Source organism: Chroicocephalus ridibundus, chromosome 6, assembly GCF_963924245.1.
Source record: "Chroicocephalus ridibundus chromosome 6, bChrRid1.1, whole genome shotgun sequence".
NCBI lineage: Eukaryota > Metazoa > Chordata > Aves > Charadriiformes > Laridae > Chroicocephalus > Chroicocephalus ridibundus.
In genome coordinates this window covers 8,989,015-9,016,397 of record NC_086289.1, presented here as the reverse complement: position 1 = coordinate 9,016,397, position 27,383 = coordinate 8,989,015, and the positions used below count along the sequence as shown (strand labels likewise).

General features: G+C 35.8%; 1 protein-coding gene across 6 annotated transcripts in view; it reads left to right on the top strand.

Moving 5' to 3' along the window:
- Nucleotides 1–27,383, top strand: part of ATRNL1 (attractin like 1) — a 527,881-nt gene that overhangs the window by 196,718 nt on the left and 303,780 nt on the right. For all 6 annotated transcript variants that reach the window (XM_063338744.1, XM_063338742.1, XM_063338741.1 and 3 more), the window contains exons 21-24: nt 1,612–1,664; nt 24,545–24,639; nt 25,284–25,362; nt 26,598–26,755. In XM_063338744.1, the coding sequence (XP_063194814.1) occupies nt 1,612–1,664; nt 24,545–24,639; nt 25,284–25,362; nt 26,598–26,755 (385 nt within the window). The remainder of the gene's footprint in view (nt 1–1,611; nt 1,665–24,544; nt 24,640–25,283; nt 25,363–26,597; nt 26,756–27,383) is intronic.

Here is a 27,383-nt window from a genome sequence, read left to right as displayed (position 1 = left end):
TCTTTAATTTTTTTAATTTTTTTTTTTTTAAATGAGCATGTTAAGTATCACCAGTTGGAAACTATTGAAGAGACCAACAGAAATACAACCATTATTCTGCAGTCTGCGACTTGTTAAATGATAGGATATCCAAGTTAAATTTTTTTTAATATTACTCAGAAATAACACACAAAAAAAATCTCCTTGCAATTTAAGTTTCTTAGAAAAAGGTAATGAAAAGGTAGTCCAAGGTATTAAATGATCCAGATTTCCTCTGGGAAAATATTTGTATGGAATTTAATAGCCAGCAATAAGCTTTCTCTTTGTTTTATAAATCATTCTGTGTATTTAATAGAAAATCATAATCTTGCTGGTGACTTCTGTGGAATAGCCAAGAAAAGCAAAAGCGGGATAATCATTTTCTATTAAGGTACTTGGCATTTTTAGAGAAATGTTATATAACTCAATTTGATCACTGTGAAATTCCGCAGGATGCTTCATCTCTTTGAAAATAACTGTGTATCTTATTGATAAGAAAGCTATTTCTCCAGCTCTTATCATGTACGCATCTTGTCAGCAGCATCGGCACCTTGTGTTCAGTCTAAATTGCCCCTAGTGCCCTGTAGGCGGTCAATGAAGAGAAGGAATTGCCTCTGAAGTTCAGAGAAGCTAAGCAGCTGAGACACTGCTGTGCTTATAGCGCTGCACGTATGGCTACAATTTCTGGCCCCAGAGCCAGTTGCCGTGGTCTAGTTGCGTCTATGTAGCTTAGGACTGAACTTTCTAGAGCAGACAGAAGAGCTTTGGATCACCTCTAGGTCCTCTGTGGTGCTGTGAAAATGTAATTATTATTTTGTGCTTAGAGGTATTTGGGGGCTTTGGATTTTTTTCTTATTGTTGGGTAGTGGTTTTTTGTTTTGTTTTTTTTTGTTTGTCTTTTTGTTTGTTTTTTTCATTTAAAGAGTCGGAAATAATATGAAGGATGCATTGCAGCCCACCAGAGTGGTGTTTGTGTGGTTGGAAATGGAAAGCGTATGTTCCGTCCCTGAAGAGATGGCATGAAGGAGGTGGGGAAGGTGTGTGAGGGTGCAGAGCCTGGTCTCTGAGGTGTGTGAGGGTGCAGAGCCAGAGTCTTCAGGACTGTGTATGTAGTGGAGATGTATTTGGGAGCACGTTCTGCAGTCAGTGATCCCTCTGATGGATGCTCAGCTGCTCTCCAGGGGAGGGCCAGATCAAAAACAGCTGAGGGAGTAACTGCTCACTGAAGAGGCATGGATAATTAGAGGTCCGGTGCTCGGCCTCACTGCCTGGCTCTTCTTTGTTCGTTAGTGGAGATGTACCACCTGCAGTAAGTCCTACAATAAGGCACCGACTTCAAGCACATGACTGAAGTGCGTTATTTGAGAGCCTCGTTCTCTCTGGCTTGCTTTTATAAGGAGAGAGGAGGGAGACGTTCCTTGGGAAAGAAGCACACACTAATTGAGAGCTGTATCAAATACTTTATGTTTTCATGTATTTGTGCTACCAGTAATGAAATTCTTGCTATTTGGAATAAATATTCTAGCTTAATTTTTACTAAAACTGTACTGTGTTTAATGGGAATGTTTGGTTTTGTCTTTTTTCCCACTGCAGCTGTGACTCTGAAAATAGGTATCTTGGAAATCCGCTTAGGGGAACATGCTACTGTGAGTACTTATATTTTTAATGTTCGGTAATTAAATGCTGTTTACATATTACGTGATAATTTCATTGTCTTGGAAAAACAAAATATTTTTCTTAAGATTTTTCCGAAGCTGGGGCACGGTGATATTCTGACTGAAAAATAAAATGCCCCGCTGGGCTTCTCTGTTGCTTTGTCCACAAGAATTTAAGTCTACTAAAAGTTGATTCTTTATGCCTAGGTTAGAGGGACTTACCAAGCCATTGGGTTCTTGCCTGTATCTCAATATACGTGAATGAAAGGAATAAGTAGGTGTGTCAATGTTTAAAAGACAGGATTTGTGGTGGGGAAATGCAAATAGGCTGAACAACACTATTTCCTGGAGACATTCTGAATGGTTTAGCCAGTCTGCCTCCCGGCGACATGATACACAGCTGCTCTCCAGAGTATCATCAAATGATACTGTGTGTTGTCTCCATGTTCTTATTATTGTGGAAAAGGTGCTTCTGGCAAATTTGCTTTAAAGCATTATGTTTCTGATAGTCGTAGTGAAAGACCTGAAGGGATGAGAATGCTTATTACCGACGTGCAGAAATCGCTTAGTGAGCTGTGCCAATTTTGCTGTGCCAATATTGATGTTAAATAGTAATTTTAATCATCATAAAAGAGTATGGGATGTTGGAGAACACTGTTTTACTTTTTGTGATTTTTGCACATACCTACTCAATGTCAGACGATTGGACCCATTTGTCTGTTATTTCCTTTCATCCCTGCCTCAAACTACATAAAGATGTATCTCTGAATATATAGCATCCATTCTGATCTTTGGCCTTGTTTTTTATCATTTTGTTTTGGAACGTACGCAAAAGCTTTCTTTTAAAAATCTCTTTAAGGCATCATTTACGTAATAAAGGAATGTTTCTTTTTTTTACCTTAAACGATTTGCATCTGCAAGGTATGTTTTACAGAACAAAATTGACACGTGCTATATTACAGGTTCTGAAATCTAGGCCTAAAACATTTATTCCTCTTGCCAGGTATTAAGAAATTTGCTCTGTGTTGGTTTTTTTTTTATCACAGATGAGTTCAAATGTAATACTTTAAACTGGAAGATAATTTTTAACTATTTTATCTTGAAGATACTCTTAACATTGTTGACAGTTTACATAAAATAGACCAATTTGAAAATACTCCTTAAAACTGTGTTCTAAAGATGCTGTTGATCAAATAAATTGAATTCTATTTGTTGTTTGTCACATAAAAATTTTTTCTTATTTTAAACCAGAAATTTCAGTATTTAGAAGAATGAATTTTTGTATCTATGAATCTTATAAATTTTTTAGAGTTAGATAATGATTTCATAAGAAGTTCATACTATGAAGAGAGTGCTGTATAGGCTATTTTGGATATGTTTATCAACATCTGTTTTGTCATTTAAAAATAAACATTATTAAATTTAAGAGATGGAAAAGAAATGACGGTAATGAGATTTGTAGACCGTGGGCACCTCCATGAGAAACCTTAATTTTTTGCTATCATGTTGCAGGTTGGTTCTATAAATCATGTTGGAGACAAATTGTACTATATTCAGGATGCCCTTTCACCTTTAACTCGCTACTATTATTTGTCTTCTGTCGGCTTTCAAAATATTTTAAAGATCTTGTTGTTCTGGAATGATAAATCTTCTTTTAATACTTTCATTCATTTAAAATATCGTATATAAATGATTTTCAGAGTTATATATCTGGAGGTAATAGGAAACCTGTGCTAATTTAAAATAATGGAATTCTGTGTTTCTTACGTACAGTGGCTGATGCACCATAATGGGAAATAATTTGTGGATAACTGATGGACCTAAGATTTCAATGACAATTGCTTATCAGTACTATTCATTACCCGCTAAATCATGTATTAAAATATGTATATGTTATAGAGATATTCCAATTTCTTATCTATATAAGTATTTTAAAATATGACCTTACTATGGACTATAATTTGTGTAAGAAAATGTTTAGCTTTTGTACAAGACAGGCATTTGGATGATATTTTTCTGAGCTTATTTCTCTACTCTGGAAGAAACTTTCTCTTTAGACACTTATATTGCTGTTTTGCTTCTCCTTGAAGTGAAGAATATTCTTATTTTTTTACAGCACAGGAATAGTTATTGCTCAGGAGGGAGGAAAATACTGAGGAAAACCAAATAGTATATACTTATGAGCATCATAAGTTTATGAGAAATAAAAATTCTAGGCATATTTGTTTCTACTGCTTAGAATCAAAATCAGTGAAAGGAAGCAAAATAGGAATACAACTGGTAATTTGCTGTATGATTGGGAACTTCTTCAGGAAACTTTTAGTCACATGCTTGAGTTTAGCCATCTTCAAAATGACCAGTATTAAGTGTTCAAATTTTATCTTTTTTTTTTTTTTTTTCCCACTTGCACAAATACTATCCTAAATTGGAATGCTTTTCTAAGCCAAAACCATAGAATTCAATCCTGAGTGTACGGCTAACTTTTGTATGATATTGGATGACCTCAATTTCTCTTTAGCAGCAGGATGTGGATTGAGAATGCCTGTTCCCTTGGAGGAACTTCCTGCAACTTGTGATACTGTGAATACCCACTGCCCTATAGAAGTTCAGCTGTTTCCATCCCTTTCAGCCCTCTGCCCAGCTTACCTAGTGCTTGCCTAGTCCTCTCCTCCCTCTTGCCTGTCACTGCCATCCTCGAGCCTAGGAAGGGGCGACACAGACTGGTGTTGATGTAGGTACAGGTGTTAACATCAATAGACTGTTTAAGATAGTAAGTAAACTCTAAACTTAATAGAGTTTAGCCAGTGTGATAGCACAGATTGTTTTAGTTTCTTCCTTATGTATTCCCTTTAGTGGTGATGTTGGAGTGTAAGCAGAGTATTGATGCTGTACATTGGAGGCCGAGTGGTTGGAGAAGTGATCTGAGCACAAATGAATATACATGAACATTACAGATAGGTCTAGCTTGATCAAAAAGAATGAGATTTATATAGGAGGTAACATGCTGAAATGTTGCAGGGACTTAATCTAACTACAGATACTATGCCAAAAGGATAAATGCAGATAGCAGCAAAGCCATCAAATCCTAGTGATAACAGAGGCAGTTTGTTAAACATCAGATTTCACTCTAATGTGGCGTTTCAAAACATGTCAGCACTGGATGTGAGTAGTTTTTCTACTTTAAATTATCAAAACTTAATAAAAGCAGACTATGAAATGCATAATAGACTGGGTATGTAATAGTGTATTATCCAGATTGTGTGAAAACCATTGCCCATTGCTTCTATTGAAATTATTTTCATTTCATTCTTCATGACTTCACTGTATGATTGAAAAAGCACAACAGAGAGAACGAACCTTTCCGAGAGTAGGAGAATGAGAACAGGCCCACAGATATAAAAATTAGAAAAATACCGAATGTATAAGAATGCACGAGCAGCTGCATGATGGTCTATCTATTCTAGTACCCTGTTGTCAGTAGTGTCTGAATATGAGTGCCAGGGGAAGAGTATAGCAAATGGACAAACATACAGTCGTACTTATCTCTTTATATCCAACAATTTGCAGCTGAGGAACTTTGTAAGAGGAAGGATTTCTTGAGCCAAAAGTGTTTGATGTGCCATTGTTTAGGAATATCAGAGGAAATCTTATCAAAGATTTCTTATACATAATAAAAAGAAGAATATGTATACAAAAGAAAGCTTCATGAATTTAAAAGCCACGGTTTAGTTTGTCTTGTAGGTTGATTACAAGTCTGCTTCTGGATTGCGTCTGTTTCTGGTAGGGAGGCTCTGTATCCCTTGGTCTTTCTGTTAGAAGCCAATCTTTCCGTGAATGATCAGAAGCTGATTCCATCCATATAAATGAATTCCGAATGGAGGCCGGAGATGGTTGTGCAGCTGACTTATGCATCTACACAAACCATAAATATCACATTTTGTCATGATGCATTTGTATTTGTTGTCGTTATTGTTCTTTGATTTTTTGGTATCTCAGCCAGCGTGATGTGTAACAGTGACACCTAGATAGCAAAGTATGCATCCAAATTGCTGGATTAGTTCTGTGCACATCAGCATTAGAAATACATTGCCGCTGGAATCAGCGCTCCTGGGTGCAAAGAAACGTGCGGCAAACTCAGATGGTTTTAGGCTGATTGGGAGGAATCACTGGGACAAATGCCACTTCTGTGATTTTGACCTGGGTTATATACAGACCCAACGCTTTAAATCATAAGTGGATAAAGACTTCAACAAGTGCTCTGGAGAAAACGAGAGTTTAAATTTACAATTCCTGATACGTTATTATACAGAGGGTGAATTACAGGCTTGCTAACAATCTCTTGTTTTGAAAGGATGTGATACTCTCCCTCATAAACCTCTTTTAGATATCCATATTTCTAAGGTCAAAAACTTTCCAAAATGTCTGTTTTATGTCCATTACTTTTAGTGTCATGGCTCCAATGCTACGTTTCAAACAAGAAGTACAACTGATAGATTCTAATATGTGCAGAAACATAAAAGCTTACAACAGATCAGTATTGTGAGTGTAAATCGTATAGTCTACCTGCATAGTTGTTGGAATTTCCACGAGCTGAGCTCTCGAGAGTTGCCTGTTCCACCAAGAGAATTCCTAGCTAAAACTAATCTGGTAGACAGCTAAGAAAATGTAGTTTAAAAAAAATGTATGTGGATTTACATTGGTTTCTTATTCCCTTTTACCCATTAAAAAAAGATGTTTAGTAGCTTTTTTTTTTTTATTATTTCTGGGTACTACCATCAACAGTTGAAGAGAGAGAACAAGTAGCTTCTCCATTTGGTTCTGCAGGTGGGTTGCTGTTTTAAAATAGGCAACAGTAGTGGGTTCCAGGGCAGCACGCTTTAGTGCAGGAAACTTTTATACATTCTAGAAGGTTTTCTCCAGCAATGCACAGCAAGAATGTAGTTACAATTCAGTAAAATTGCAATAAATAAACAATTTTGATTGATCTGGTGCTGGATATACAGTTTTGTGAGTCCTTGACTATCTGTGAACTCGGAGAAGAAGCGGTGGCAGCTTGCCTTTTGCATTCAGAAGTCCATTATGTGTCCAGGGTAACGCTATAGAGTTTACTGTGCTGCAGAGCAGGCCCACTTTTAAATTTGTTCGAGATTAAAACATGACCTTTGAGAAGGATTAGAGCATCCAGGAGTGAACAGAGGTCAGGAGGGGTGGGTTACTTACAAAAAGAATTAAAACGGGGTGGGGCCAGATGAGTCATGGTATTTTGTAGAATTAAAACCTATTTATTGATCATTTATTCCACATCGTTGCAAGAATATATGCTTCTGGAGATATTTGTTGGATTTTCAGCCTTTAAAAAAGAGGAAGCCTGAATATAGGTACATAAGAGGCTGAAAGAATGCACAAATTTTATTTTAACTGTTTTCCTAGGTTCGTTGTGTTTTCCGCAGTTCTTTCTAATCTTTCCCTCACCTCAGTGTTTCATGAAATGTCATTTGTGGATGGCTTCACACTCATCAGCCGCTATTTCAAATGTTCTTCTGGGATGAAATATGCAAAAAAAGGAAGCTGGTAGGCCCATCTGCAGAAGCCTTAAGGGTCAGGTGTCCTACAGGGCACTGGCACTGCTGAGCTTTTCTACTCAAACTCATGGACGTGGAGGGAGGAAATGGAAAGCCAGAGAGAACACTGCTGAGTTCTCAGATATTTATCACTAAAAGAAATCCGGCATAATGACTGGTAGGAAAATAATATTAATAGATTTTTAAAAATTGTCTTTAGATAAATCTTATTACCTGTTTTTGTTCTGCTTAAGGTACACTGAAGGAAAAAATATGTGATTGTAAGTGAGCTACTACGAATTTTGCAACAACTTTTTGGGGAGTGACTTCAATAATTGGTTTATGCCATTGTAAACTCTGAGCTATAAAATCATTATAGCTCATAACTCTATTGCTTGTTTCCTTGGTATACGTACAGAAAGGATAGCAATGAGCAGCTCTCTCAGTATGTCAGCAGCTCCACAATTGGTGAGGAAGCATACGATATACATTCAGTGAAAACTCTCAAGATAATGTCTGGTATCTGTGCAGGGAGCCGGAGAGGAAGAAGGAAATTTTGCTTCTGGCTGTAGAACCTCGTAAGGATTTTAGCCCAGTCCTGGGGCTGCATTAACCCCATTGCTGCTGACACACCAGGACTTCAGAAAAGGCAGAGTAAAGGAAAGTGCTCGTCCTCACCTATAGTCCTTACCATTTCTTACAGGAAATTTTTACTATAATTTAAAACTTTTAAATAATATTGTTTATTTAGTGCCTGAAACAAAAACAAACCCTCATTTCTTATATACCATTAACTTAAAATTCATCTCACTTGATAAAAATTAAGCAATCGTAATTATTTTTTGATATCCGGACTTTGGACTAAAGGCCTTGTTATTCCTTTAGAGGTGTTACTTTCTGTTTTTTCTTTCTGACTTTTTTTTTGTTTGCAATAGTAGTATCTAGAAAGATGGTTTTATAGAGGACAGATTATTAAAAGCAGAGAATTTATAACAACATAGTACCTCTAATGACTCTTTAGAAACATTGTCTCAATACTGTCTCAGAGCAGAAGGGTCACATAATACATCCTTATTTATGTTGTTAAAGTACAGTTTAGACTTAATCTGGTCTGATAATTCATCCTGCCTGGTCTTTCCTTTTTATTTGAATGTTATTATATTACAAATGTTATAATTTCATAAAAAGGGGAATTAAAATTGTTGAAAGAAATCTCTGTAAATAGCATGCCAAATTTTCTCTTGTGGTCTAGCTGCCTTGCAAGAATCTGGCAAAATGAAGGGGCAGAAACTTAGGTTGTCATCTTCACGGAAGAGTCACATAAGTAACCTCTGTGAAAGGAGCTGTTCTGGGGGCAGATGGGTGGAGGATTTGCAGTGAAACTTGGCTGCGGTTGCTCTCGGTTTTTGAGGGGCACAGCACACTGGGATCTACCATAAATCACTTCTCGGGCTGCTCCAGCCCTCCTGCTTGGAAATTTTTTTGTGAATGGAATCTGTTTGTGCTTCCTTTTCCTCATCATTCCCCAGCTTTCGTCTTCCATGTGGGGTGCCGCTACTGAAGAGTTGCTGCCCCGGGAGCCCAAGCGGGTGATCTCAGCAGCATTTAGCTCAGAGCCCCTTCCAAGGTGGGCCTTTCTTCAGTGCTGGGGGTACCCCGTGGCGACGGCACCCCCCACCATATAACAGACTGTACGTAGAGCTGCACTGGGCCAAAGACAAGTTGGCTTCCCTCATGTTTCTCATACTATACTGACACGATTGGTGTTTTTTTTCCCATTTATTTTCTTTTTCATAAAATAAATTACAAGTTTTCCCTTTTACAATCACTGAGAGATTTTCACATCTCGTGACAGAAGGGCGCAGTTATAAGAGGGTTGCACGCTAGTCAAGAAATGCAAATATAGTCTAATAGCTGTTGAAACACATAATGCAACCTGACAGCAAGAAGGTACAATGTGATTTTTAAGCACTCTGAGTGTGTCTAGGCAAACATGCGTGTATATGCATTCAGGGACTTAGACCATGACATCTTTTATTAAAAAATTATAAAAAAATAATTATCAACTAAAATTTGTACTAAAGGTGGCCATAAAGCACTAGGTGGCAGACTTGCTATACTTCGAGAAAAATTAAACTCAAGAACATTCCAAGGAGAATATTTTAGAAGATAAATAGCAAGTAGCACTTTTAATAAAACTGTTAGCAGAGATTTTCCGGATACTTAAAAATTACGTTGAAACTTAAAGGGCATAAACAATAAATTTTAGTTATTGAAAAGGTGTTTGTTTTAGTTGAGTTGTGAGATGTGTACCAGCAGTTAGATGCTTCGCTACTGATTTGTAGAATTCATGTTTCCTTTTGGGACAGCATTAATTTAAACTAAATACATATTGTAATTGTAAAACTGTCATGCTTGACTTAAAATAATGAGTTCCACCAATTATGTCTAACACTGATTGACTTTGATACAGACTGAAACATTTTTATTATTTATAAATACGGTAACAATAATGACTCACATTGTCTTTTGAATATATGGGTTTATGCAAATAAATTCTATTTAGAAAGAAATCTTAGTGTTTAAAGAGTCTAGTGGAACAGATTATAGTTTAAATCAGACAATTCAAGGATGGTTTGAGAAGAGATTGGTCCCAACAAACCTACCAACTCAGAACATATAAGGGCAACAGACAAATGGAGTCTTTGCCCTGAGCTAAAATAACCACATGAACCAACTGTCACCTTCCAGAGAATTAAAACAATAACCACACCAAGAATCTGAAGCTCCTAATAAAGTATTATGATCTCACCCCAGGCTCTGTGTACTCATTTGCCAAATGCTAGGTTGGCTTGCAGCTTTTATGGGCAGGCTAGAGAAACAGTTTTGCTGCCAATCATTTTCAGGCTTTACTGTGAGTTGGAGAATCTTTCCATGTATGTCTTTTTTTTTTTTTTTTTTTTTTCAATATTGGGGATTTTCTTTTCTTCGTTTTTATAAAAAAACAACTTCATTTTTTAAATGAGGATTTCTCTGATAGCTTTCAATGATGTATGAGTGAATTTACTGACTGGCATCCCCTTACAGATATTATTTAATAACTTCTGCCAAAGTAGACCAGTAGACAAAGTCATTTTAGTGACTGTTCATTTAGAAATACTACCCTAAGTCAAAAGAAGGTGGCCGTTACCTAGCAAACTAGCTTTAGGAAGCAAACTAGCTTTCTAACTGCTAAGGAGAAGAAAATAATAGATAAACATTCATTATAATGTATGCAAATAAAAGTCTGAATTAGAGGCCTTCATCACCTGATAGACTGTTCCACAGGCCCCATAATTATTTTTATGTTTTTATATTATATTATCTTGCAAACATAATATGTAGTATTTCGGTAAAATACATGTTAGTATAAAATTTAAAACAGTATAAATTATGATTATTTATAGAACTACAAATTTTGTAAAGCTTGATGAGGCAAGAGTGAGAGAGACTCGATGGCTTGGAGAACTCATTCCAAAGAAACACTGCTTTGCAGGGGACCCTAGCCCATCTGCGAACTGTTTTTTTTTTAAATGAGAAGGAAACTGATGCAAATATCTACATATCTACAATATTTTATTTTGTCTGTATATTGAGATGGGGTTTATAGGGATGAATACGTTTTGAATCCTTGTGCTGTATATACAATGTACTGTGTGTTTGTTTCCCTAACTTGTCCACAAGGACGGGAGCTGTCGCTCCTCAAACACCTGGGAGGCCTTAGAGCTACCCAAGAGCGGAGTTGTAAGAAGCAAACGGAATAGGAAAGGATCCATCAGTGTCCCTTTACTTTACCTTCTGACAGCGAAGGGAAAACCTTTGTGGTGGTTTTACAGTTGCATTGCTTCCTGTGCTGACTTCCCAGGGAAAAGAGAGAATTCTTGATCAGTGGGACTTCAAGGAAAGATCTGTAGTGAAATCTTGAACCGATTGAAATAGAAAAAAACCCCACTTCAATAAGTAAGGGGCTTATGGGTTGGGGGAGAATTTGTGTTGATTCCTTTGGGAGTTCTTGGACAAACTAGTGCGTTATTTCATGTCTGCTGGGGTACTCTTCTCCACTGGTGAATAGGAAGCACTTGAGTATAGTTCAGCCTCTTCCGTTATTACAGGCTGAACACCTAACGCAACTGTCTAGTTTTCGTAAGGTACACTATTCAGGCGTCTTGGGTCCTCAACCACCTAGTCAGAGCACACACATTTGTAAAAGTTGAGAGAGCGTTCAGTAACGTTTTTAGCTTTAGAATTAGTGTTGTGAAGTCCTTGCAGAGTATTTGAGTGAGGGGCTCCGTAGGATCAACAATAAATAAATTGAGGGTCACTTCTATCTCAAGATGAGACAAAACCCTGGATTATATAAACTTTAAGAAATCTTATATTAGGTTAAATGTGGACATTGTCAAGTTCAACTTTCTGACTGGCTACCTAAGCTCAATTTCAGCGTATTGTAAAGTAGCCTATGAGTCCTTGATATTAATTTATTGTCACTTTTCCTTAGCTTGAATTGTGACTATTGTTTTAAAACGTGTTCCAGAAATATAACCCATCAACAGCAAAGAGTAATTTTCTAGTCATTTGATATAAAGGGTAAGGCTGACATGAAATGGAAGAGCAATCTGTGTGAGGTCAAAAAGCAGCAGTATACATTTGCAAAATAGATAACAATAGCAAACAAGACATTCAGGGAAAGTTGAAAAATTTATTTGTTGGGAGTATGGAGATACATTGGTAGAGAAGTTTTATATATATATATATATATATGTTTGATTTGTCTTTTTGTTATAGGTAAATAAATATGCTTTATTGTGTTACCCCACAGCAGGAAATGCCATGGTCATCAGAATAAATTTGGAAAAATAGCAAGCTATGCAAAATATGGGCAGAAACATCATAAAAGGGCAAAAAGCTCACATTTTTCTTGTCAATGAAGTGAGAATTTTAGAGTTCTACTCTTGTTGAGTAGAAATAGATGCCATTTCCGTATGGGTTTGTGAAAATATGGCTAGACAGATTGTAAAGTGTTAGAGCCTTTTATGGCACTAAGAATGGTGAACAAAAGAGAAGATGAAGAGAGGTCATTATTAGAATAAACAGTAGACTAAATGGTGGAAGGAGAAAAATTAAATGAGTCTGGGGAAGACAATGTACAACTACATCATGCAAATACGTCACTTACTACATGTTCGTTGGCAAGGATTGCCTACCACAATATATGGTCAATGATGTGAACGATCGATGTTTTTTAAATACCAAGCACAAACAGACTGTTGGTATTCACTACAGTTTGCTGTTCCTTTTTCACATGACAATTCAGATCCTAGAAAAGCTGTGTCAAAAAGTTAGTGCCTGATACCTATCAAAAAGTAGTGGTATCTGTCAATTGTTCTATATTAAGCTAATCAACAAAATAAAAAACAAACAATAAAAGAGGAAGAGGTTTATTCCATTTGTGCACTTCAGTTACAAATACTTTCTTTCCATGGCCAAAAAGAAGTCATGAATTAATGAAAGCACAGCTGTATCTAGTTCTTGGTTTATAGAAAAAGTAGGGCTAGGAAAAGAGAATGTTTCTTCTAATGTCTCGCAGCTGTTTGAGGTGGAAATTGAGTTTTCCAAGTCACTTTCAGAAAGGAGTCAGTGAGCCCTGCCGCAGTGGCCAACGTTCCCTCTCTCAGGCAAAGAATAAATCTCCTCTGAAGAGTGGGTGACTGTGTTGGGGTTGAGAAAATCAGCCTTCTGGGCTTCATTTTTCCTTCTTCTGTTATTTCTATTTGCTTAGTTTTAACAAACGGTTTATTATTTTATGTGCTTAACTGCCAGCCTTACAAGCTGAGTTTGTAGGAAGTGGGGAATAGAATCTGGGTTTATTTTTTCTCAAGTTTGTCATGCTGTACTTTACTCTCTGCTAAGGGTTGAGGTATTTCTTCCTAGCTGTTGTAAAGGCTACGTAGGCTGGATTAGGCAATATTACAGCTACGTAATCTCATTTGTAAATGTTTATAACTTCAATATAACAACATCAATGTGGTTTTTTTTCTGAATTGGTACTCAGTTCTTAGCATGAGCAAAAAGCAGTGAAAATGTTATTATTTAAATCAGCAGATTTTACTGCAAATATGCCTGATGGTATTTTAAATGACAAGGTGCTTGTGTTACATCTTCTTTTCAAAGTTGTAATGCAGAAGTGTTCTGCTGTCTGTTGTAGACAAGTATGGTAATTTAGCATATCATATTTTTTATGATACAAATACCAGTTGTAATTCAGGCAATTAAAATAGATGAGACTGCACATTGAGGTATAAGAGATACATGCCGTGTATCATTTCTGTCCAGTATGAAGTGCAGTTTTGCTGAAAGCGTTCTGGATTTATATGCTCTAAGAGATTTTACTTCTCAGAACTAACATGTTAAAATTGTTTGAGAAACGACAAAGAATATCAGCAAAGTTGAAACATCTCAACTTCAATATACATTGTGTATTTTATACCAATCACGTGGTGTTGAGCAACATGGGGTAAGATCTGACATTTGGACTGTAGATCTAACGTTTCTTAAGCAAAGTTCAACTAAATAATGAGAAAAAGGAAGGAAGAGAATTTTGAAAATGTTGAGATATTACAGGAGCACCTACTTATCTGTGTATATTTATAGCCAATTTATGACGTGTGTGTTCTTTCTCCTTGTAAGGCCTGATCAACCAGAGTTTGCCTCTTTAATTGCTGAGATGTGTGTTGAATTATTTGAGAACTAGGAAAAAAAAAATCTGCTAATAATCCACATAGAAGTTACTGTGTGAATAACTTCTGAATATTTGCAATTCATGTGAAAACTTGAGCATATATATGTACAAAAGCATAAACGATTTTAAAAATAGTATTTATGCTTTTGCCGTGTCCATATTATGGGCGTTGATCCATTTTAGAAATAGAAATAAATTTATTTATTTCTAAAAGGAAACAAAGTACCTTACTAGTAGGGATTACACAATGAAGTGAACATTGTAAGAGCAAGATTAACTATATGACAAGAAACATCTCTCTTGGGCAATAACACATGAACTCAAACATTAATTTAATGTTGTTGTTTCTTAGACGTGCCATTTCAGTTGTCAGAACAAGCAGGTCAGAGATCTCTTCAGTGTGTATAAACTACGTAACTAAAGAAAAAGATTAGAATCAGGTTTGTGAGTATTGATGCTAGTATATTGCAAAATGATGTTGCATGTTAGAGCTGTAATATTAATGCAGGTGTTGTAAAGCCGGTGATGCATCTAAATCATTATGAAGAAAATTTCATCGAGAGATAAATTTGAATTTTTGAATTGAATTTTTTCTTGGTTTTGTTTGTACTTTTCTCCCACTTTTCTGACACTTCAAAATATTACAAAAGCTGTCCATTGTGATAAAACAAAAGTTAATTTCCTAAGCAGTCCTTACTGTCATAGAATCACAGAATGGTTTAGGTTGGAAGGGACCTTAAAGATCATCACGTTCCAACCCCCTGCCCTGGGCAGGGACACCTCCCACCAGACCAGGCTGCTCAAGACCCCATCCAACCTGGTCTTGTACGCCTCCAAGGATGGGACCTCCACAACTTCCCTGGGCAACCTGGGCCAGTGTCTCACCACCCTCAGAGTGAAAAATTTCTTCCTGATATCTAAGCGAAATCTGCCCCGTTCGTTTGAAACCATTACCCCTCATCACACACAGAATCACAGAATGGTAGGGGTTGGAAGAGACCTCTCCCTATCACTACATGCCCTTGTAAAAAGTCCCTCTCCAGCTTTCTTGTAAGCCCCCTTCAGATACAGGAACACCACTATAAGGTCTCCCCAGAACCTTCTCTTCTCCAAGCTGAACAATTTATTAGACCTTTCCAAAGAACAGCTGAAAATTTCATAAGAGAAAAGATTTTGGTTTAAAATAAAATTTAGTTATCTGGTCTGGTGATTATAACACTAATCCCTATGACTTTTTAGCCTATTACATTTTTTTTCCTAAGTACAGTAAAAGAAACAATGAATTGTTATTGCTGTATGTTTTTTGAAAACTTTGAACTTCTGTGAAATTCATTCTCACATGCTCTTTTCTTTATATGGAAAAAGGCATATAAATAGTAAGTGCTGGAGTATTTTGATGCTCATTCTGCTCTCATTACTTTTAGCAAAAATGCAAGTTTTGCTAGTTTATAGTAAAGACTTCACAGTAAATGACTTCTTGTTTTGTCACAATGGACAAGTAATGTCGGACACCAACATATTTCAATATAACAATGAAATGAGGCAGCGGATGACTGAAAGATACAGATGAGAGAGGAATGAATCAGGCAGCTGCTCTGAAAGTTCAAAATAATTATCCTGACTGAAAATAGGTCTGGTGGTAACCCCCTAACTTCGATGTAATACAAGTGGAATTTATTTGGGTCACAAATGAATATGATTTGTAGCATTTGATAATGGAACTTGGTTTCAAAAGCAACATTTTTGCTGATAGAGAGAAATATGAATAGGACTGTTCTCAACAAATTCTTGCTGGAAATAGAGAACAATTGCTAGAAAGAGCAGGAGAGGGACAAACTGCCTGTGCAATGAAGAGGTGAAAGTATGAATTTTAGGATCAGCATGAATAGAGAGTTCCCTAAATAGAAAAATGTGGGAAGACTGACTGTGATGGGTCTGATGTTGCGATCGTGAGGGAGGTTCTTACAACTTGAAGTGGTTTCAAGAAGTAAAAATTAGAACAGCACTATTTTATGAGGTTTCTATTCAAAAAACTAGTTATTGTAGTTCAGTAATACAGAATTCTGATGAAAATGTACCAAATCAGGCACATAATTGTCTGCTTGTCTTTTAGTGTAAGTGAAATATGGCTTCTTAACTATAGTCTTAAAAGTTTTTATTAATACGTACATGCTTGTACAGAAGGCCAGCCGTTTATTCAGTGAATTAAGAAGCTTTCCATCTTTTTGTTACCCATCCTTTGCTATTAAACATTTTAATTTTCTGTTTCATGGCTAGTACTCTTAATAGTACTAAGTCTTAGTACTTAATACTACTCTAAACTACTCTAATAGTACTAAGACTTAATAGTCTACCATCTCTTCCTTCAGATTTAGTGATTTTTCCATCCATCATAATTTCAAGTTGTCCATAAGGGTTCCCTTTGAGTAAGCATATGCTGACATCTTCTGATGTCCATTACCCTAGTTTTCAGCATAATTTTATTATCGTCATTAGTTATCAAAAAAAAAAAAAGAGGAAAAAACCCTTTAGTCATTGATCAGGTAAAGATTATGTGATCCTCACCTACCATTTATAAAATGTGATAATTAGGTTGTAGTTGGGAATGAGACTCTGTTGTGAGTGGGTCTGGATGCGTGCTCTGTTCGGATGGCTGGCTGACATATTGCAGTACTTTTGGTTTAGAATTTTGCTGTACTTTAACTTTTGGAGCCAAAATGCTAGACCTATTTCTCAGAAATTCTGTGTATGTATGAAAATCTTTTGCCATGCTGTTCAATTGTAGAAATGTGTATTAAGAAACTATGTGACAGAAGCCATGGGAAAATGGCCAGTGACTAAAGTCAGGAACCCATGAATGTGTCCAGTTATGTACGTTCTCGCTCCCTTTCTGGGAACTCAGGTTCACTCTTCCCTCTTGGCTGAGACATGTAGTGAACTGGGATGCTCTACTGGAAAGATTTGGGGAAAGGGAGAAGCTGGTTCAAAAGCAAAGTGGTTCTCTAGAATTTATTCCAGCCGGATTCTTAAAATTGCTTGATAAAAGCCCATTATTGAAATATGCTATTTAGGCAATGGGTGCCAGGAAAGTGGGAGAGTTAAGGTTGCTGGAACAATAATTTTTGATTTGCCTCTTAATTAGGACATGATTGTACCACTTTTAATAACATGGCTACATACTGCTTCCCAAGGAACTTTCCCGCTACGATGTACTGAATGAATTTGTAAGGGATGAATCAGTGATAATATAATGGAAAGATGAATGTATGTTCCTTTCCTGTTTTGTTGTAAAATTGGAAAGAATTGCAATGACTGATGGAAGGAACTGCAAAATAAGAATGATCATATGTAGTGTTATATAATTCAAAATTTTATGAAAAATCAAACTCTAGGTATTTCAGATTGGCTACTCATGATTAATGGATGTTTTTGTCCCTGGTCTCCGTTTCATTTCCTGTCCTATAAAATGGGACTAATAATGCCTGCTCATCTCACAGTAATGTTGTAACAAATTCATTAACTTTTCTGAAGAACTTAGAAAATGATAGTGATGAATACTATAAAAAGCCACATTAGAAATTAATTCTGTCTTTAGAAAAGGGTTTGTGTAGTACGTAGTCAATGAGGCATGGGCCCAACACTGAGTACTGAGCAGAGAACAAAGTGTCGAATAGCTGCCCATTAAGTGAGCACTCACCCAAAAATAATTCACAGGCACCCTGGATTGCAGTGGTTCATTTTACAGTCTTAATAGTCCTCTTTAACATACCTCTTTGTATATAACCTTATCCCTAACTTATACTAAACATATCCAATTTTTAAAAAAATATATATTTAAAATAATAACCAATGTAATTATATATTCCTAGAGACTTGTAGTGGCACTCAGAAATACTGAAGTAGAATTCCAAATCAAGACTTCTCTCTGACCTTTGTTCTGTTGGGAACGTTCTGGCGTTTTAGAAAACACAAAGCTTTCTTTTAATACAAAAGCTTGAGTATGGGAATAGGTCTGGTCCTTGTTGGATATGGGTATAAAACTTCCATATTAAGCCATATTAGCCATATTAAAAGTCACAGGCCTTCACTAAAGAAAGAGAACAGTTTCTTGAAAACTGTTCACAATTCTAGGATTAAACAATTGCTTCGAAATTTATTTTCCTCCTTTAATTAAATGGCTTTCTTTGCCTAATTATTGTTGTGTTCTCACATGCGCTCATTACTGATGTTTTTGAATTGATTTTAATGACTCCTTTTGACTGTGAAAGCAGTCAAGGGTTTTGAAAAAATCAAAATAGAAATGTGAAAAGACTCAATAACCATAAGTCCTTGTTATGTTTGACCGTTGATGATGTCAAGATGGTGTTGTGGTCTTATCTCCCAACGTTCTTTTTCTACTTTATTCAATGATTTTTAATACAGAATGAAGCAACATGCCTGGGAAAAGAAAATTAGACTGTAGGACTCCCCTCTCCCTGCTGAGTGCCTGGGTCATTTGGCTTCCTCGGGTCTCTTTCTCTTTATGTGCAAATTCAATCTTTTTTCCCTGCTGATGTGAACCCTTCTGCCACTTCTCCCTTGCCTACACTGAGGTGATGGGGCACGCACCCTGCGAGGCAAAGATAGGAGGAGACGGGTTTAATACTAAGCAAAAGAAGGCAGCCTACAACGTATTCTCCTGCGGAGAGCTCTGAAGAGGAGGCTGCGCCGCAGTGACCTGGCAGCTGATGTTTGTGCTGAACTCTATAGTAGCAGTGCTTAGGCTGCACTGGGCTGACTCCTGGAGAAACTTTGGCTCAAAAATATACCCAGCTTGTGGATTCCAAATATTCTGTGTGGCGGGGAATTAAGATCTGAGCTGTGGGCTCTGAGTTTGTGTAGATTTCTGTGTCCTCAAGAACTTCTGCTGTGAAACTTTAGACATAACAGTTCATGGAGTTTATAGATCATACTCTAGTGTGTGGCTGTTGAAATTCTGTCTGGCTGCCACTTGAGTCACCTGCGTCTTATATCAGATTTGAGGTGAAGGTCTGGGCTGCATATTTGAGCCAAGAACACACTAGGCGTTTTACAGTCATTTGTACAGCACAAAGTGGGAAGGGATTATTGCTGTTGTCATGTGATAGTGGTTCTGTCTCTTTCCCTTGCCCATTCGTGTAGGGAAACCCTGAACATCAGGGGTTTTTTTTAAAAAAATTCAAACATATTAAGTGAGAAAATGTAAACAGGGAGGATATTGATGGCATAAAAGAACTGAAATGCTGGATATTAAGATTTTACTGAAACGATCCAAAACTGAGACGAAACTGTCTTCTGCGTATTTCCAAAAGATCGAGGGTATGTAGAAGAGCAAGCAGTTGTTAAAAAAAAATAGTGTGTTTCAGGAAAATTCTTTTTCAGTTAGCTTTTTTAAAAATAAAGGAATGCAACACCCATTCTGTAATGTCATTAACATTTTCTCGATAGTTAAGAGAAGAGTCTATGCAGTGCTCAAGATAGATAGTTAACTACCCAGACTCTTTGGAAAATCGTTATAGCTAATCGACACTTTGTGAATTTAAAATGTGTTGAGAATTAAGTTTAGATTGAGGAGCTACGTTTTGAAAAAGGATGGAATTAATATTCTAGATTTTTTTAATTCTTATAGAAAAATGAAAGAGTCACCAAAATGAACCACAGAGTGTATCAATGGTACTTCTAGAGAATCAAGCATTTTCTTCTGTAATTCACTGAAATAATTCTATAAGTTTGTATATTTAATTTCTGGATATTAATGGCCAATGATAATATTTTGATTGCTACCTCTTATGTAAGTGTTGTTTGAATTTGTTTATCTTATTTTCAGAGTTCACCAGATTTTGAAAACAGTTTTAAAATCTTGTTTCTGTCTCTCAGCCATATGAAAATTATAAGATTGCTTTTATCAGGTGTTGCTCATATGGCAGTTTGATGATTATGTTTAGCATTTGTTATCTTTGTGCTTTCATTGTTATCCTATGCTACAATATAAATGCAGTGAGACTTTTTAGTTTCTGTATGTGATCCAAATTTCTTTCCTAATTGAAGCAATCTGTTGTGTGTGTGTCTTTATAAACAGAAGCGCTTAGGAAAAGTCTCATGTGTTTATGTAAAGGGTAAAAATACTTATGGTGGCTTTTTAAAGGTTTAAAGTAGAAACAAAAATACATGGAGTAACATCTCAGGCTTCTCTAAATTCCTGATTGTAAATATACACAACAATATATATCAACAGGATATGCTCAATGTGCTTTAATTACCTATTTCTAAATTTAGCTATTATACATTTGGCTGTTTGTACATTTAACTACTCAGAACAGGTCGCACTCTTACAACTAAATTTTTCTTTAAATTTTGTATTTATTTCCAGGATAAGCTGTCCAGGCTGAATGGCACTATGAATTGAGAAAATATGGTGTGATGCACTGTGTAACTGCTTAGTTTGTTTATGTGCACTTGGCATAGATGATGTTTTAGGGTTATGTTGAGGATGGAGCTTGGCAGTGGGAAGGACAGCTCTTGTGCCCACTGCAGTCAGTAGAAAGTGAAGCCTTCTGGAGGAGAGGGAGGTGATATTTTCCCCGAGAGCTGCTGAATACGTGTCGGGGAAGTCTCTCCTCCGGTATAGGCTGAAATAGATGGAGGGAGGAAGGAGAGCGAGATAGACAGCAGCAGTATGCAACAGATGGAGGAGAGACTTCTCCACAATCCCTTTTAATTTCTACTCTCACTTTGAATTTCATCTTAAATTAGTGCTACTAATTTATATTCTAATAAAATCTAGCTTTAATGCTTTCTAGAGATTTGGGATGTTCAATTTAAGAATAGGTTGGGGCAAATCTTTCTCAAAATTTTGGCCAACCAGAATTATCCTCAATGTGGAAATAAACCTTCCTCGAAGCTGTGAAACTTCTTCAGCATACTTTTGCAGTCCTCAGAAAGATGGGAAGGAATGTTTGCTCAGTGTCAGCCTTTTCATTTGCACTGTTGAATCATATAACTCCATAAGGCAGTGCTCTCAGTCACATTGTACGAGCTTGAGGTATCTTCTCTGAATTAGAAACGTCTATGAAGAGATATGTATGTCCGCTTTGCAGCATCTACTCTGTGCCCAAGATAGGTTTAATGATTTGTCCCTCTCTACTGCAGGTCTCTCTGGAATAAAAACTTCATAATTTCTGTCCATTAGTGCCAAGAAATGTTCTCCTTCTGAATAGTTCAGTGAGGATCCCATTTTGTAGAGCTGGCTTGGCTTAGGTTAAAGGTCCTTTGGCACGCCTTTGAAGAGTCCCAGGGCAAGTTCCATGTGTTGGCTCTCGGAACTCTTCTTGAATAACACAAGCTGTGTTGTTCAAGGCCCTTTGAGTACTACAGAGGAGATAATGGCTAGTATGTGGGATATATAACGATTTTCGATACTATTAATGGAGTGATTACTAATTAATAGCGCCATAAAATACTTTGGGATATCCTGAGTATAAAACATGCTATATGTATCCAACTGTTGCTGTTTTTCATTATTTACTGTTTCAACAGTATTGTAGGTAAAAATGCAATTAAAAAAGTGGAAGTATTTTTTTTTTATTTGTTACAGATGGTAAAGAGGAACTGCATAGTTTAATATCTTTTATCAATGTACTTTTCCTACATTCCTTGAAAAACAAGTTCCTATTTTCTAGTCTTCTGGCAAGTAAAACATAAATTAAAAAGCAAACAAACAAACCACCACCAACAATACAACAGCAACAACAAACCCCAGGAAAAAAGCAGTCATATTGTTTTAAGAGTAAATGGCTTTGAAATTTTTTTAAACTTGCATGCAGGAAAGCTGTTTGTTCATATATGATCGGGAGACAAGAGTCCTGTGTCTATTCCCAATATTGCCTTATGATGAGATCTTAGGTATATATCACTGCTGGTCTTTGGCTAACACTCCGCATCTCCGAGAGGTTACGGTCTGGGCCTAGAGGAAGACGATGGCATTTTTAAATGGTCTTTTTCTCTATATTGTGAGGAAATCAACAATATCTTGTCCAGAAGGTTTTTCGACACTGCTTCTTGTTTCTTGTAGCCTTTGCAGTAGCCAGAATTTCTGTAGGAGTGCATGCTGTAATGCTAGTCCACCATACATTTACAATAACTCTGTTTGCAAAGATTCGTGCTAAAGCAGTCATTCGTATTTTGTGGGACCCCAAGTTGACCAGATGAGGAGATTTTGCATATCTACGCATTATTCCTAGCCTTTTGCCCTTGCTGCTCATGATTATTAAAGGCTTTATTAATCTCTTTAATAGGGGTCGATCTCTACTTGCCATCTTTTGCTGCCCTGCTACCTTTAAATAAGTTCTGTGCAATGGTAATTTTATTGTTGAATACATAGATATGGCACACTGTTACTAATAGAGTCAATGAGACTTTATTAATTAGATTTGCATAGGTAAGAAGTGTAAAGTAGTATTAATAAATAAATGGTGTCTTTTACTTCAGTATTTATTCATATTTCACCTTCGTAAGCTTGCAAATACCTGATCAACCCTCATTATCTAAGACATCTAGATCAGCTTCTTATTTGAATAATGGAACTGTGCTGGCTAATAACAGAGAAAGTGGACTTTTCTTTTTTGAAGGTCATGGTAATTCTTTTCATGTAACTCCTTTATTTTCTAATTTTCTTTCAACACTCAGTGTAAAAAAGAAACCACCAAAAACCAACAAACCACTAAAAAAAAAACCAGCAAAAAAAGCCCGCAACATTTTCTTTAACTGTTAAGACAATATAGGGGGCTCTATTCATGCTTCATTGAGCAGTAAGCTTTTTTTCTCCCTCTATGCCAGGCTTCCCATGGGATACAATAGAGTGTATTTTTTCAGATGATGTGTTGCTACAGAAAAGGTGATTGTCAGCACTAAGCAAACTATTGAGTCCAACAAAAGGCTGACACAGCTTTTTCCTGCTTTGACTTAATCTTTCACTCTCTTTGTGTTTACTGATTTTGTTTTTATGAGCACATATTTTTTATTTGTAACACACACCATGTGTGGTTTTGGTGACTAGCGGAATGCAATCAAGAGAGGCATCAAAATAGGGCTCCAAAATTATTCACTAGGATGTAGCATCAAAGATGACTTGCATCTAATCATGCTTTAACATGCACAAAATAATAATCATGTACATTTACAAGTCACCTCCTCATTTCCTGTGACAGAGGAAAAAACAGCATCTTTGGATCCCTGTAGAGCCATAATGGGTCAAAGAGTTTATTGTGTTAGATCTGAAGATATCTGCCCCCGTAACGAAGCATTCGAGATCCATCCACGACATCCACCTCTGGTTCCCTACAGAGAAGTTCCTTTTCAGGCATTCCCAGTGCTATGACCCAATTGAGGATTAATCTAATTCCTTCAATGTATAGAATCATAGAATCGCTGAGGTTGGAAGGGACCTTTCAGATCATCTAGTTCAATCATCAACATAACTCTGACAAAAACCATCCCTAAATTATATCTCTAAGCACAGGAACTGGTTGGGATAACTCAAAACTTATGTCTTCTGACTTACCCCAATCATTTTACGCTCCTTCCAGGAAGGGTTAAGCATGGTTTGGGTCATCTGAGGATAGCCCTTTCTCCCTTCTGCACCTATGCCAACTTTAGCTGGCCAGCAGTGCAGTGGATGACAGAAATGGCCTGGATAGGAACTGCCTGGCAGACTCCATTCTTTCACAGGTTGAAAGAAAAATGTGTAGAACAAATATAATTTTGAAGTGTAATACGTAATCTTTTTGAGTCAGTACTGAAATTATTTCTCTTTCATGTATATCACTTGCCACTTACAAAATCTCTTAGAATTCTGGCAAATTAGAAAGGATGTGCTTGGTGGTCACGTTGTTTCTGTTCAAAATTCCACTGTGCCATTATTAGCAATCTTATTTGCTATGGTATCACGCCTTCGTGCTACGTAATTTTACTCTAGATGCAACTTTTTTTCCAAAATTGTTAAATGTAGTAATTCTAAAATGTATTACAGTAACGTAGCTGTGTAAACCATTTATATAACATAGTGAAGCTTATGACTGTAAAACAGAAATATTTAAATGCATTTTGAGTGGAGTTTGTGAATAATTATTTTAGAGTAAAATTAGAGAGCCGATAACACTCTAACAATACTTGACACTCTATTTTGGAACAATTACTTTACAAAGAATGACTATTTCAAGTTATATGTAATAGCTGCTCTGACTTCGTGACAGAATCTGTTTCTTAATTTAGTTATTTTTCTTAATTTTATTTATTTTGTTACTACTTAATTTAATTTTATTTTCTTTATTGCTTCAAGACATTCTAGTGCAAGTACTTAAACAGTGAAATGCATGTGAATAATTCTGACTTACAGATTACTCCATGCTTTTTAAAATAAAAGTGAACGGTAAATTTTTAGGTGCTTGCATAACATATTGTTAATAGGTATACATTTGCATCCGTTTTATTATTTTTAATTTCTGTTTTGCCCACAGACAGCCTTTTGATCGATTACCAGTTTACCTTCAGCTTATTACAAGAAGATGATCGCCATCACACTGCCATAAACTTTATAGCAAATCCAGAACAGGTAAGACAGTATTATTAACTTTAGACAAGTTTTGGAGAGTCATGAATAAGATTTCCATTGTATTTGACCACGATTAAAAGTTTCCCAAGTGCCTATAAGCTATTAGAGATATTTCAAATCTTTTTGAAATGAAAATTATTCCAGTGTATTCATTGAAAAAATCTTTCTAAATGGTGGATGTGCTTCAGATCAACTAATACCTCAAAAAATTCCCAGTTGGTTTATTTTGTTGTTGCTCCCATGAATAACAAGTTGTAGTATCTTCCTAGGATGAATTAAAGGAGCGTACCCTTCAGTTAAGAAATCTGTATTAGCAGATGAGAAAAGTAATTTTTGAATTGTAATTAAAATGTAGCCATTTGCCATAAATTTTTTTCTTTACTTTTATAAAGGAAGTTATTTCATTATTTTTATCACAATCTGAGAAGTTAACTGCTGTAGTTATGTGCTTACTTGTACCCTGTTCTTACTGCAGCAAAAGAGAGGATTGCCTTTGGCTCTGAATTATTACCATTTCTATTTATGTTTAAAATGAAAAATGGAAGATGATTAAAAGGCTATATTCAGTTATGTGCAATAGAGTTATATTCAGTACATTCTGATATATGTTGTTAACTTGGATATATTTTCTTTTTTTTACGTAGTCCAATAAAAATTTGGATATATCAATTAATGCATCAAACAACTTCAACCTCAATATTACATGGTCTATTGGTTCTACAGGTGAGGGTGAATTTTGGTATGACGACTTTTTCCCATGTGATTTCATGATCCTTTAAGCTATTTTAACCCGATTGTCTCTTTGTTGCTAATTTTGATAATAAAACTTTACCAAATGTGTTCTTTTGCCATTATCATTATGCCATTATTAATTATATTATTTAAACTTCAGATGATAATTTGCAATCTGAACAAAGCTTCATTAATATGTTAACTTTCTCTCCTATTCAATTAAAATTACTTTGGTAGGAAAAGCTTGTCGTCTATTTAAATTTTTAAAATGATAGTGTTATGAAATGCTGTGATTTTAATTAAGATAAATTGCTTCCTTAACTACTGCAGAGACTGAGATTTTATTTCTTTGTTTCAGTGTTGAAGCTAAAAATTTAATTATTAACCTTAACATTGATATCAAACAATAAAGTTCTTCTGTGTATGCTGATAAAAGGAGCTGCTTATCTATTTTTCTCCAACTTTGAACCCCATTACTCTTCTTTGTTCTGAGAAGACGGAAGAAAAGCTTTATTTAGGCAGTTTCTCTGAATTGGCTCTATTGACTTTCTGAAAACACATCCAAGGAGAAGCATGATGCTTAAAATGAAATCGTACTGAGACTAAAAAAAAAAAAAAAAAAAAAAAATCTTTTTAAAGAAGGTTCAGAGTTTGTTTTACATAAACTCATTAATTTCTTCATCAATGTAATTCTGAAGTGTTTTAACATACCATACTAAGTACATTTTATTTATTCCTTTATTTTAACTTAGCACATTCACCCATGTGTTTGCAAAAAATGATACACGTTTCTTAGGTATATTATTAAAGCTTTCATGAACAATTAAAAGTCTACAGCAATAATGTAAGGTGTAGACAAATTCACTTTCAAGATTTATTAACCTATGAGTTTATGTTGAAATTGAATGTAAATTACTTGAGGAAAGCAAGTTATCTGTTTAGCTGACAGTAAGAACTTTCTTCTAAAATTCATTTTACTTCTATCAATTTTATGATTCATTCATAAACTTTTGAAACCAGTGTAAGAGTTTCTGTGAATTCTCTGTATGTGTATGAAATACACCTGATGTGCCACGTAAACCGTAATAAGGGGTTATTAAAATTGTAGAATGATGATACCAAAAGTAATTCAAGAATTTAAGTTTCTTGTGCAAATTTACTTTGGCACCTTTAATGATGATTAATGTTTGTCATAAATATGTATATTTACATATGGGTTTTTTTAGCTGGAACGATATCTGGAGAAGAGATTCCTGTTGTTTCTAAAGCTAATATTAAGGAATACAGAGATAGCTTTTCCTGTGAAAAATTTAACTTTCGAAGCAACCCAAACATCACTTTCTATGTCTATGTCAGCAATTTCTCCTGGCCGATCAAAATACAGGTTAGTATGACTATTTTGTGCTTATAGAGATGTTGGCATCTTAGCTTTACATTGACGTTTTCACTCACACAGAAAGTTTACAAATAGTATTATATGCATGCTGTATTTTCTGTGTATAAGAATTACATTATAATGCTTGTGCTTTCAATAGTGAATCAGTCTTCAGGCGGTCAATTTTAAAATCTGAAGTTAAAACTATTGAATATAAATATTTATTTGGAATATCTCTTATGCATTTAGGGCATACAAATATGTGTGTATGTACCTAGATATTTGTGTGTAATCTTTCATTAATCATTAGCTTTTTTAGCCTCCGGTTTTCTTAAAGGTTGAACATTTATATTATATTGCAATAGTAAAACCGTCAGTTAACACTAAGTGTATTTGGTTAGAATTTATTTTCTTCTTTGACTTCATTGGAATCAATTTCTCTGAGTATTTTCTGGAATAGCGAGATACTGTGCGGTGCCAGACTCAAAAAAAAAATCAATGCAATGACGGTTGCTTTGTTTTTTTTCCCCCACAAGTTTCAGCATTATTCATAGTTACCATCACTGTAGCTGCGTTTGTAAATATTGTGCCCCCTGCACCAATCAAGGAGCTCTTTATGTGGATGACCAGCTTTTGG